The 11,902-nt window shown below is 58.1% G+C and overlaps 7 protein-coding genes across 7 annotated transcripts; 5 read left to right on the top strand and 2 right to left on the bottom strand.

Moving 5' to 3' along the window:
• The first annotated feature begins 372 nt into the window (after window positions 1-372).
• SDRG_10362 (hypothetical protein) lies at window positions 373-2,125 on the top strand. Its single transcript, XM_008616348.1, has 3 exons — window positions 373-673; window positions 724-837; window positions 888-2,125. The coding sequence occupies exons 1-3, from the start codon at window positions 489-491 to the stop codon at window positions 2,008-2,010; spliced, it is 1,422 nt and encodes a 473-aa protein (XP_008614570.1). The 5' UTR covers window positions 373-488; the 3' UTR covers window positions 2,011-2,125.
• Window positions 2,126-2,208: 83 nt separating this feature from the next.
• Window positions 2,209-3,837, bottom strand: SDRG_10361 (hypothetical protein). The gene is made up of 6 exons (XM_008616347.1): window positions 3,594-3,837; window positions 3,008-3,547; window positions 2,827-2,951; window positions 2,672-2,778; window positions 2,473-2,621; window positions 2,209-2,420 (listed from the first exon to the last, which is right to left on the bottom strand). Exons 1-6 carry the CDS (start codon window positions 3,804-3,806, stop codon window positions 2,268-2,270), a joined length of 1,287 nt encoding a protein of 428 aa, XP_008614569.1. The 5' UTR covers window positions 3,807-3,837; the 3' UTR covers window positions 2,209-2,267.
• Window positions 3,838-3,954: 117 nt separating this feature from the next.
• Window positions 3,955-4,983, top strand: SDRG_10360 (hypothetical protein; the record flags this gene model as incomplete). The annotated part of the gene is made up of 7 exons (XM_008616346.1): window positions 3,955-4,071; window positions 4,119-4,173; window positions 4,219-4,318; window positions 4,366-4,509; window positions 4,560-4,641; window positions 4,697-4,839; window positions 4,881-4,983. 7 exons carry the CDS (start codon window positions 3,955-3,957, stop codon window positions 4,981-4,983), a joined length of 744 nt encoding a protein of 247 aa, XP_008614568.1.
• Window positions 4,958-6,166, bottom strand: SDRG_10359 (hypothetical protein). Its single transcript, XM_008616345.1, has 3 exons — window positions 6,101-6,166; window positions 5,543-6,053; window positions 4,958-5,484 (listed from the first exon to the last, which is right to left on the bottom strand). Exons 1-3 carry the CDS (start codon window positions 6,124-6,126, stop codon window positions 5,032-5,034), a joined length of 990 nt encoding a protein of 329 aa, XP_008614567.1. The 5' UTR covers window positions 6,127-6,166; the 3' UTR covers window positions 4,958-5,031.
• A 289-nt stretch (window positions 6,167-6,455) lies between these two features.
• SDRG_10358 (hypothetical protein) lies at window positions 6,456-7,770 on the top strand. Its single transcript, XM_008616344.1, has one exon. It carries the CDS (start codon window positions 6,463-6,465, stop codon window positions 7,729-7,731), a length of 1,269 nt encoding a protein of 422 aa, XP_008614566.1. The 5' UTR covers window positions 6,456-6,462; the 3' UTR covers window positions 7,732-7,770.
• A 1,824-nt stretch (window positions 7,771-9,594) lies between these two features.
• SDRG_10357 (hypothetical protein) lies at window positions 9,595-11,184 on the top strand. The gene has a single exon (XM_008616343.1). The coding sequence runs from the start codon at window positions 9,810-9,812 to the stop codon at window positions 10,593-10,595; it is 786 nt and encodes a 261-aa protein (XP_008614565.1). The 5' UTR covers window positions 9,595-9,809; the 3' UTR covers window positions 10,596-11,184.
• An 85-nt stretch (window positions 11,185-11,269) lies between these two features.
• Window positions 11,270-11,890, top strand: SDRG_10356 (hypothetical protein; the record flags this gene model as incomplete). Its single annotated transcript, XM_008616342.1, has 2 exons — window positions 11,270-11,639; window positions 11,691-11,890. Coding segments are annotated over 2 exons (568 nt in total), but the record flags the coding sequence as incomplete, so codon positions are not given.
• Between the last annotated feature and the right edge of the window lie 12 nt (window positions 11,891-11,902).

Genomic DNA, 11,902 nt, shown 5'->3' with positions numbered 1-11,902 from the left:
CACGCTGCGCTTTTCAAGGGCATGGGCCCGGCCATGGCCCGTGCGTTCCCGGCCAACGCCGCGTGCTTCCTCGGCATGGAGTTCTCCAAGAAGCTGCTCACGGCCATGGGCCTCAACTTTTAGATTTAGTAGTTATAGAGTGGTAGTACGAATATGACAGCCGTTCTCGTGCGCACAACGGGTTTACGTTGGGGTTCAACGTCCAACGCTAGCATTGAGCCGTTGGTCGCTGCTGAAGTAGACTGTCGTTCGTTGGCCTGCAGCATAGCACTGGGATCATGCAATAGCTCCTTTCATACACATAGGCTGGATGAACTAGAGAACCCCAGACAAGTATTCCCCCTTCGAGGCTTGAGATTAGAGACTGCAACGCTTCTCCGCGTTGAAGCCGATTTTCGAAGCGTAGCGCATCCGGTCCTCCGGATAAAGATTGTCGAAGCTGCACGATCTTAGAGTTGAAGTGTCGTCGTCGACGACGTCGTGGCAGCATGCTTCGCAGCCGGAGTCTCGTGGCCATGCTCGTGCTATCGTCGCTCCTTTTTGGGACCGACGCCAGTCGGCGCTACGCTGTCCAAAACGGCCGCATTCGCGAGCTGCCGATTTTTGCCGATGAAACCGAGTGGATCGCCCATGTCGCCACCAACCTCAACGTGCCTGCGTCAGCACTCTCGACGTACGTTCTCTTGTGGTGCACGTACTCAACCGCACTCATGACACGCGTAGCGTCACCGAGATGAAGCACGAGCACGTGTCCATCGATGCGATCTGGGTGCACCAGCTCTTCAAGGAGCGCTCCATCGAGAACGCCCGCATCGCGACGCAGCGGCCCGTGCACACGTACCTTTTTCTCTTGTCCACCACAGCTCATTTCCCGCTTTGAGCTGTAGAGGGTACCGCGCGAGCCTAGCGATGCTGAGTGCGCACTCGATCTTTGTCATTGGGCGCGACGGCACTTTGTTTGAGCGCTACTTCAACGGCGTCGTATGGGTGTACATGCGTCACGTGAGCGCCACCGAGTCGGTGTACGTCAAGCGGTTGGCTTCGACCGGCGGCATTGCCTACACGCTGAGCGCCACGCCGCATTTGGCGCCGATGGTGGCGGTCACCCGTATCGCGCACAACAGGTTTCAGAGCATTCTTGTGGCGGACGCGAGCGGACGGCTACTGCAGCGGGACGTGAGCGACAATCGACAGCTGCGCTGGGTCGACATCTCGCCGCCCGACGCCAATGTCTTCTCGACCGGCGTTCTCTCACATGATGGACGCTTCTACGTTGCGACTGAGAACGGGAAGGTCTTTCGCTGGGACGTGGCATCTTCGTCCTTGCCGCTGTGGCACCGCGAAGACTTGGACGTCAACGACCCGTCCGACGCGATCGTGACCATCGTCGGCGCCTCGACAACGTCGACGCTCTTTGTGCTCACGGCGCTCGGCCGCCTCCTCGAATTCGCACTCGAGCGTGGCGAGCGCCAGTTTGTCGACCACAGTGCAGCGATTAGCTTCCACATGGAAGCGAGTTGGGGCTTTGTACACACAGCCACGAGCGTCTTTGGGCTCAGCCCGACCATGGGGCTTGTCGAGTTCAACAAGACAACGTCCGGCTGGCGCGTCCACGGCCACCCGCCGGACGGGCACGTGCTCGGCGGCCTCGGCGGCAACGACCCGAGCATGCTTCTCGTCGTAGCGACCGACAAGTCCCTCTGGCAGTGCAATGCGCACGAGGTCGATGCGATCGCCAAGTGGATACACCACGGAGGCCACGCGGTGCACCCGGTGCCGCCCATTTCGCTGGGAAGCGACGACATTTTGCTGCAGCTCGATGACGGGCGTCTCGGGCGGCGCTGGCGGCCGACGCGACGCGACGCGTACGCGCGAATGCCGGTCCTGCACGATTGGCAGTGGGACGTGTACGACGTGCCCGAAGGCACTGCGTCACCATGCGGCTACTGCTCGAACGAACCGGGCACCGAAGACAACTGCATTCAAGGCACTCCCGTTCACGACGAGTAGCACTGGTCATTATACTACGATCTTATATCTCAGAGTGGCATATCATTCACACGGACGCTCTTGACATTGGCCAGTTTAGTTAGTACATGACTGAACTCGATCTACTTTGAGCGCCTGGTTTGTGCTAGTGCAGTCTGTCCCGCCTCCACGGTCTCGACAACCAAGGAATGTATTTCTGCCAGTCGCCATCTCGCAGAGTGACGAATGAGAAACGTATGCAGTCGTGTAGTAGAGTGTATGGGTTACGTCGGTGGCTATTAGAGCACCATGTCGGCGTAGCCCATGCCTGGCGTGCGCAGGTAGGGCACGAGGGCCTCGCCAAACGTGTCTTGCAGCGTATCGAGCGTCTGCTTGAAATCGCTCGACGTCGCCGCGTTGGTTTGCAGGGATAAATACTGCCCGGCGGCATGCTACGCACGAAAAATTATTGCAATAATTGAAATTGACAATCCAGAACCGTACCACAAGGATGCCATGGCAGTTTTGCGCTTCGAGGCGCTGCACTTGGTTGGCATTCGACGGCGCAAAACACGGCGTGAGCACTGCGAGGTACGCGGCGAGGTGCGGGAAGAGCAGCCGCTCCATGACCAGCGGCCCGAGGTACATGAGCCCTACATGCATCTTTCGTCAAGACACCACGCAAAGCGAGCAGACAACATACCGACAATCGCACCATAGTGCGTCGGGAACGGACGGGACGCGTCGAGAAAGGCGCCGTGGAAGGTCTTGGAGACGCGGGCCTGGATGCTGTTGTACGAGTTGCCGAACCTAGTGAGGTATCGTTGATGAGACATGGTGCGAGCGAGGAGGCAGCACCGCGAGCAAATCTCGGCCATGAGACGCGCGCCGTAGTTGCGCACAGCCCAGTGGTCTTCGGCGGGGTTGGCACACAGGTCCTTGTTGAGAATGCACGTCAAAATCGCTGGAATCATCTGCTGCAGCTATAGATGCAAGGATCATGAGCATGAGGCAAGGAACGAGAGGGAAGCATATGTACGTAGAGCTCGATGCGGAGACCGACGTTGTGGAGGAGCGCGCGTGCCATGCGCAGCACGGACGAGAGGAGTGCGAGGTCGTGGTTGCTGTGCTTGACTTCTTCGTAAATGAACCGCGAAAAGTATGGCATGAGCTGGTGGAGACCCGGGTCATGCGACAAGCTCGTGTACGCAGCCTGCTGGCGCGCAAAGTCGTCGCTCTTGACTGCGTCCGTGACCTTGGTGTAGTAGAGCTGCATCTCGTCCGTCAAAACGTGCTTGACGAGCGGCTTGCGGACGACGTCGCCCGTGAAGACCGGGTCCGAAATCGCCGTCGCCGACCGCGCGTGGGCATTCGTGTCAAGCACGTCGTTCTCGGGGATCTGCGGCTGGACACCCTCGACGGCCAGCCAGTGCATGCTAACGCTGGGCACGAGTGGACACAGCGGAAAGGGCGCGTTGAGGATGTCGGCGACCGCGACCTCGGGGTCCTCGGGCACAAAGAGGCCCGGGCTAATGCGGCGGTAGCTCACGCCGTCGCCGCCGCCATAGCCGTACAAGACCTACACATGCATCTTCATCATGATCGCCGGCGAATATGGCGTCTACCTCCATGTTGCGCGCGCTCAGCGCATGGTTGATGTCCCGCGTCGTGAGCGTCTCGCGGCGCGCATGCGTCTGGAACTTGACCGCGTCCTGGATGATCTCGCGGAGGCGAAACTCGACCTCGGGCGCGAGGTCGGCCGCGCAGCCCGCGCGGAGGCTGTCCAGCCCGAGGCTCTGCGCGATGACCGCGATCGACTCTTCCCGGACGACGCTCATACTATTTGCCACACGTTGGTTTGTATTGGCAACCGGACAAATATGGTATTTTAATCCATTTCGTTTTTGCATCTTTGACTTTGTATATGCAATTGTTTTCACGCAATAAAATACCAGCGGCCAGCCGAGGAAGCCCAGCAGCAGCAGCATGAGCACCGTCAGCAACAAGTCGTTCGAGGTCAACCTCCAGGGCGAGGTTCCGTACAAGGACTACACGGCCTTCGAGGAGCGCATCCGCGGCCTCTGCGGCGACGACACGGAGAAGGTAGGCCATGCAGGCTAGGCGGCGACGAGGACCTCATCAGCATGTAGGAGCAATTCTCGTACAAGGAGTATGTCTACAACTTTGACGCGCAGAGCCCGCAAGGTACATGCGATAGCATGAGGTTGGTCGATCATGGCGTGTGGCTAGGCGTGCCCAACTACGAGGTCCGCGCGCGCCACGTGATCTACGGCTCGTGCACGTTTACGGGCGCGGCCGTCGAAGCCACGTCCAAGGCAGGCCAGAAATGGTGCTTCCTCCATGACGAGAATGGCATGGCTTACGCAGTATGCATAGGGAGCTGCGCTACATTGGCAAGTGGGAGCGCAAGAAGCCGACCGATCAGACGGGCCGCGCCGCGCAGAGCGTCGCGTACCGCAGCCAAGTCGCTGTCTCGGCCAGCGACAACGTGCGCACCTTCCTCTCGACGCTCGGGTTCCGGTACGAGCCGCCTCTTCGTCTCGAACATATCTTCTCACATGCATCGATAGCCATAGCTTTCGGTACATGCGGTCGGGCACGCGCTGGAACTTTCCCAATGGCATCATGGTCGAAGCGACGCGCATGAAGCCCGTACGCATCCTCCTCGTATCCCCATTCGCATCTTGCTCATCGTCGTACCGCGTAGCTCGAGAAGGACGAGCAAGATGACTTTCCGCTCGAAAACATGCAGGTCGACGCGCTTCTCGTCGAGGTCTCGGCGCTCACGACCGACGACAAGATCGAAGAGGTCGCGCAAAAGATCCGCCGGCTCGCGATCGATCTCGACCCGTACCGTCTCCCTCTCTTGCTAGGCGTCATCGTCGTCGTAGGTACTTTATCGAGCGGCCCGTCGAAGGCAAGGAAGTGTCCCATCATACCGCGATCCTTGCTGGTGAGATGCGCAACATGAAGAAGCAAAAGGTTCGCCGGTAATCCAAGCATGCACCATCGTATCTACGATGATCTCTATCGCGTGAGCCGTCACGACAGCGCCAAGTCGCGTGATGGGACCTGGCCGACGCCACGGATCCGCAGCATGGACGGGAAGAGGTCAATGGTCGCATACGCATTCTCTCGGGCTTCGAGCGCGGCTTGGAAGACAACGTAGTGGACGCCGGATGCATCGCGCGTGTAGCCATTCTCATGGCAGTGGCCGCTGAGGACGGCCTTGACGCTAGCATGGGCGTGCAGCAGCCCAAGCAACTCGTCGTAGTTCCAGAGGAGGCACGCCGGGTGGCATGAGTCTGGGTGCAGCGGCACGTGGGAGAAGAGCACGACGTGCTGGCTCTGAGCGTCGGCCGCTGCAAGCAGCGCGTCGAGCCACTGGAGCTGGCGCGATGCAACGCCACCGTTGTACTCGACAAAGCGCCTTGCCGGGCCGTCGAGATTGTCGGACGAATTGAGATCCGCGTTGGGATTGCGCTGACGCAAAAACTAGTCAACCAAGGGCTTGATACTCGAGGGGAGAAGAAGGAAACGAGGGACGTGGTACCTCTTTGCACGCACTGTGCTCGGCCGACCCCGGGGGGCTGCCAAGCACCGAGTTGTCGTAAGGATCCAGCACCGCAAAGACGTACGTCGGCGCGTCGGGGATCGTAAACGAGTAGTAGGCGACCGTGGTCGCGGGCGGCGGCAGCGACGAGACTAGCGCATGGGGCGACGACGTTCGGTGCACGAGGAGACGGAGGTACTCGTCCCGCGTAAAGTTGTACAGCTCGTGGTTCCCAATGCAGTGGTGGACGGGCCCGACGCGGTCCTGGAAGCGCTCCAAGGTGCCACGGAGCAGCGCGAGCGCCGATTGCGACTGACCGAGTGCAACGTTCTTGCCGTCGAGAAGGTCGCCGAGGTTGACGACGAAGCGCAGTGGGCAGGTCGTGGCCTCGAGCAGCCAGGCGTCGACCGCGGCCTCGAGGTGGCGCCGGGCGTCGCGGTAGTAGCGCTTCGACGTCTTTGTGTAGTTCCATGCGTCGTCCACGTCAGCATGTTGGACGTCGGCGATGGCCCTAGCAAGCATCTTGATCGTCTTCCTGCGTCGGCGCATGCATCGTACCCGAAGGAAGCGAGCGGCTCCGTCATCTGCTGCGTCCTGCTCCAAATATACGCCGGTCACAGCGCCAATACGTAACTCGATTTGTCGTATGCTAAACTATTACATACAACATCCTACATATTATTTTAATACATGCCAATATGAAGCGTTGACATCAATTGGTGTCGTAAAAGCGACGTAAATTCCAAATGCGTTTGTGCCCATCATTCCATTAAAACGCACAGAACGTACTGTCATAAAGAAAAAAGGACCGCCGGAACAGTAGCGTATACTTGAAAAACGTCTAAAAAACGTCATATATGCGACGGCATGCCCATAGAAAGTATCAATATGACCAGCATCATCAGAGTTGATTGGACAAGATGAGCGTCGAGCTCGAGATCGATGAGAGCAAGGTGTGGAGCCCGGAGGAGCGGCAGGCGTACCTCGACCAGATCCCCGAGATGTCGCTCTTCGAGGACCACATCCTCGAGGGCGACGTGATGGTCGACGCCATGATGGCGCTCGTCGAGGAAGGCGAGACGGCCGAGACGCTCGCGCTCAAGTTCAAGAACAAGGGCAACAAGATGTTTGCCGACGCGAAAAAGTCCATGAACGCTCTCTACTACGAGTATGCGATCAAAGAGTACAGCGACGCGCTCGGCTACGGCCTCAAGGCGCTCGCAGCCCCGACGCCGGCGGACGAGCTCGCGGCCATGGACCTCGACGAACCCATTGTCATGTCGACGCTCATGACAACGATCCTCTCGAACCGCGCGGCCGCCCACCTCTCGCTCAAGAACTATGGCAGCTGCCGCTCGGACGCGGCGCGCGCGCTCCAGCACGACAGCAAGCACCTCAAGTCCATCTACCGCGGTGCGAAAGCGTCGGCGATGCTCAAGAAGCCGGTGGATACGCTGCGCTACTGCAAGGTGGGCTTGGCCCTCGATCCGAGTAACAAGGAGCTCCTGGTGCTGCAGCGCGACGGCGAGAAGATGCTCGACGAGCAGCGGGTGCAGGCTGAGCTCGACGCGTTCAAGGCCAAGAAGGCGCAGGCGATGGTCGAGAAGTACCGCAAGCTCTGCACGCTCCGAAAGATCCGCGTCGGTCGCGGTATCCTCGACGACGCGCGTGTCAAGGACTTTGAGGGCAAGGCCGACTTGGACGAAGAAGGTGTCATGTGCTGGCCCGTCCTCTTGCTCTACGACGAGTATGGCCAGTCGGACTTCATCCAGTCGTTTGGCGAGCAAGACATGTTCATCGAGCATCTCGCCAACATGTTTCCGGAGGAAGGACCGTTCTGCTTCTGGGACAAGCGCCATGACTACGTAGCATCCCAGCTCCAAGTGTACGTGGCGGCCGACGTCGTCGTACCGTTTGCAACCCAAGACGCTTGGCACGTTGCGCTGAGCGGTGCGAAAGAGTCGGATGCCGTCGAGTCGGCGCGCCTCGACGCCGACGAAAAGCACAGCTACAAGCACAAGGTGTGGCTGCGCGTCTCGCCGTTCTGCAAGCTCTACCGCCTCTTGAGCCACCATCAGTACGTTGTGCCCGGCATCCCCGTCATCAACATTATGGTGCGCGGCTCCAAGCAAGAAGCGTCGTTCTTGGAGGCGATCGAACACCGCGTCGTCAACCTCGAAGAGCGCTAAGGAATCAATACGAGGCGACATTTTGTATTTGGAAAATTCTCCCTTTTGCTGTCAAAGTTGGAGCTCGATTGAATCACTCAAACTCAAACAATGCGCAAATGTCAAGGCGGACTGTACGCGCCACCGTCAAACGCGACAAGAGCGACAAGGACAAGCCGACAATCTATTTCAAAGCCCGCACGCGGCCTTTCGCGCCTATCACGATTAACGCGTCCCGAGCTTTCGACATGGAACCGATTGCCGTGGCAAACCCGGAGAGCCCTAACCCCACGACAACCCTAACCCTTTCGAATCGACTGTCTGCCACTCCGCGTACCCACACCCTCTTTGCGCCGTATAGTATATACAAACATGCTCTCGTGTTGTCACTGGCCTCCTTGTGCTTCCTCTGTGGCCCCATGGCATCACGGCCAACGCCGTGTCGGGATGCAATGGAGCATGGAGCGTGGTTTGTGTTGAGGGGTACTGTACCATTGGCTCGTGGTTCTGGCAAGCTTTGGAAGCGAAATCGTGACGCTCTCTCCGGGATTCGAACCCAGATCTACCTGGTTGGACTAGCAAACCAATGCCTCTTACATGTAAACCACTACATGTAGACTAAAAGAAGTCGACAAGAACCGCGCCCCCGGACTACGGGCAGCTTGAGCTTCGTAACGAGCTGCGTCGAGTTCAAGTTGACGGGCGCCGCATCTCGGGTAAAGTGTCGTTCTTCCCGTGGCCTAAGAATACATGGGCAGCTCTTCGAATAGCGCTGGCCGTACTATTTGGGGTCCTTGAAGTAGCTGATGTCGGCACAGGCGTGCAGCCGAGCTCAGCGCAAGGTGGCGAAATGCTGAGGTGTGGGATGCGAGCGTGCGAATTCGATCCTGTTTGTCCGCCGAGAACGGCTTCGCGGTGTCCATTCCTGACTTTGTAGCGAGCCGCTTGTCGGTCCCAATGGTCAATTGGCGCAAGACAAAAGTGGTCTTTGGCCCAAAGCCCGTTCATAATGCATTTGCCACCTATTTTTCACGTGCATAGAATATACGTCCAGTGCCGTATTCATACGTTTCGTCATAGCTTTGGATTCCCACTTTTTCACGTCCTGTGAAAAACAGTGACGTCGCTGAGCGTGTTTTTTTACGAAATTCTAACGTACAACTTTATAGCACTTGTTTTGAGCTAACGGCCACGGACATTGAAGGTATTTTTGCACCAACGGCGACGTTGCACGAGTCGCTTCATGACGATACAAGTTTGCAAATGGAGTGGAGCGAATTCGACAAGGATTAGCCACTTGATGCAGGCCATATCACTCGATAATGGAGATTTGCGATGATGACGCTCTATCCTTAGTACTTTTAGCCGAATTATATGCCGCACGATACACGAGATGAATGTCTCTCTGGCATGCTATGTACGTATGGTTCTTGGGGTCAACGTTTTGGCTCGTAGGACGCATTGGCGCGCATACTAGTAGCCATTCGACGGGTAGAACGCAGAGGTAGAGCGTCTCAGTCTTGATGGATGCTAGAATGAGCATCTTGAGCATCAACATCATGATGGTCTCGCATCGCTGGCAATGCGGGGATCACACATGCGTACCTTCTCTCGGGCGGCCATGTAGGGGGTTGCAGCCACGCGTGCCTAGCCCATGCGATGGATGTGCGCTTCTCGTAGCTAAACGCACTAGCTGCAGTGAGACTGAGCAAGAACAGCTAGTCACAAATGTAGCAGCGTGCATTGGCGATGGAAAGTTGTGGGGACAAAACTGCTGCGATAACAGGGTGCCACGTCAGGGGATATTAACGTCAACAAATCTCTTCTCGTAGGAAACTACGTTTTCACACGGGCAATCAATGCCTTGAAATCATTTTCGGCCATTGGCTTTTGAACCAGCAAGGCCGAGCGTGGCAGCCAGCACGAGGAGAGCGCAAAAGCGCGCCGCTTCGAGCCCCTTTGTCAAGACGCAGCCTCGCAGCTCGCGCTTCTCCGGCGCGCGATACAAACTCCAAGTACACGCAGCGCGGCGATGGCTTGAACGCCTTTACAGCCCTCGGCGGCGCGAGTGATCTCGTTGCCTTAGAAAACGAAATCGCATGTCCCTCTACGACTCGCTCTACCACCAGAAGCGCGCTGCAAAGCTCGCCGAAGCCAAGTTGGCGGCCGAAGATGCTCTCATGCGTAAGCCAAGCCCGACGGCGGCCACGAACCAAGGTTCGCGTGCCACCGCGTTCGGGCGCAGCACGACCCCGACAATTGTCCCCCAGCGTGCGACGACAACTGTCCCGGTGACTGCGCGATCGATCGCGCAGTCGAGCGTGCGATCGACGATTCGGTCGACGCCAACGCCCGCCACGACGGCGGTGCAACCTCTGACGGCAAGCAGCCGCAGCTCAACCACCGCCGCGCAGCGTCGCACACCGGAGACGAAAGTTGCGACTGCGCCGTCAAGTGCCACCACGGATGTCACGCCGGCTAGCGCGGCATCGACGACCACGACTGAGGCGATCCTCGGTCAGCTGTGTTCGGAAGTTGCAACTCTCCAAGAGCAGGTCGTCGATCTCCAAGCCAGCCTCGACGCGTCACGGCCAAGACACGCAGCTCCGAGCTTGTCCTTGCCCACGCCCAGCACGACGCTGATCTCGAGACGCTTGGAGCTCAACTTCAAGCTTCGCGGGATGCCGTTGCGCATCTTGGGGGGTCGCTTGAAGCTTCGGAGCATGCGGCAGCTACCGGTGCCTCCGACCTCGACGCTGGACGGTCCGATCTCGCCGCTGCTCGGTCGCAGCACGACGCCGACGTCGAGTGACTGGACGCCGATGTCAAGCGACTGGAAGCCAGCCTCGAGGAAACGGCACGGCATTGTAAATAGCAGCCAATAGACTCACCGAATCCGTTCTTATACCTACCTCGCCAGGGTTCGTCAGCCGAGGTGGAGCGATGCGGTGAGTCAAGATTGCCGACGCGCACGTATCTAAGCGCAAACACTGAGTGCGTCCTCACCGCCTTGGCTTCTTTGTGAGCATCTTCTCACTTCTCAACGTTTCCTCCATGGTAGTCTCTCCACTACTGTTACTCCTCTGTAGGTGCGACCTCTGACGTAACCACTGGCGGCGTACCTCTCCGAGTACTTGCCATGGCAAGGCACGCTTACGACACCAGAGACGTTTGCTAACTACACGGAATTCAACACCGCGTACCTCGCAAGGCACCAGTAACGCTACTCGAATACGACGCTGCCGGCGGGAACGGTCGACGCGTTTGATGAGGCCAGGAACACTCAAGTGACGCGATCGCTACTTCGCTTGCATCACCCGCCAATGGACACAGCAGCGTGTTCCTCCAGTGCACTGCTGGGACTCCCAGGACTTGTCTCGTACACCGAGTAACAAATCGAACTGCTCTGCCGAACGGTTACAACCAATGCGACGACGCCATCCCAAGAAGGCTTGTGCTCGAATTCGCTTCTTTGCTCGTTTATGTTTGGCCGGTCATGTCTCTGGGTCGTGCTTGGCGATGACATTGCATCGCCGCTCGCTCGTGTGGATTCAGTATCGACAGCTTTAGCGACACTGTACTACGTCATCGAGGCCACGCGGGATCCACTGGTAATCTGGCTCATGTTGATCTATCGCATTTGGACGACGCTCTTTGCGGGGCTCTGGGCTCAGAACTACCGGCACTGCGCTCAGCTCGAATCGAAATTGCGCCGGTGTGGGCACCGCGTCAAAATGCCGTCAGGCAACTGGACGTACGAGCTCGTCCTTGGGGACCCAACTGCGATTGTGTTACTCGATTCAATCGTCGCCACGCTCTACTGCCTGGATATTTGGGCTAGTAGCGCAAGCTTTGGCGCGATGCACGTTCAGTCTGGCGCCAACTTTGTGTTGTCTCTGCTCCTCGGGATGCTGTATCTAGCGCGCACGGTAGCACTGTGGTCTTGATGTGTACGTGGCCTTTTATGTCTACTTCTGTAGGTCTGGTTTGCGTACTGGGGTCTCGGCATTGTCTCGTTCGGACTCCAGCGTTGGCGAAAAGAACATTGCTCTTCGGAAGTCGACTCAATGCTCGTAGCGATCGCCGTGGCTATCTACGGGCCGATCATGGCATTCATCAACAGCCATTGCGTGGTGATCGGGCGCGTGGAGCACTACATTTTTCCTGTCTCGTACCCGAGAACTAACGTTGA

This window comes from Saprolegnia diclina (assembly GCF_000281045.1).
Source record: "Saprolegnia diclina VS20 unplaced genomic scaffold supercont1.34, whole genome shotgun sequence".
NCBI classification, from domain to species: domain Eukaryota; phylum Oomycota; class Saprolegniomycetes; order Saprolegniales; family Saprolegniaceae; genus Saprolegnia; species Saprolegnia diclina.
This window is presented reverse-complemented; position numbering and strand designations above follow the sequence as displayed.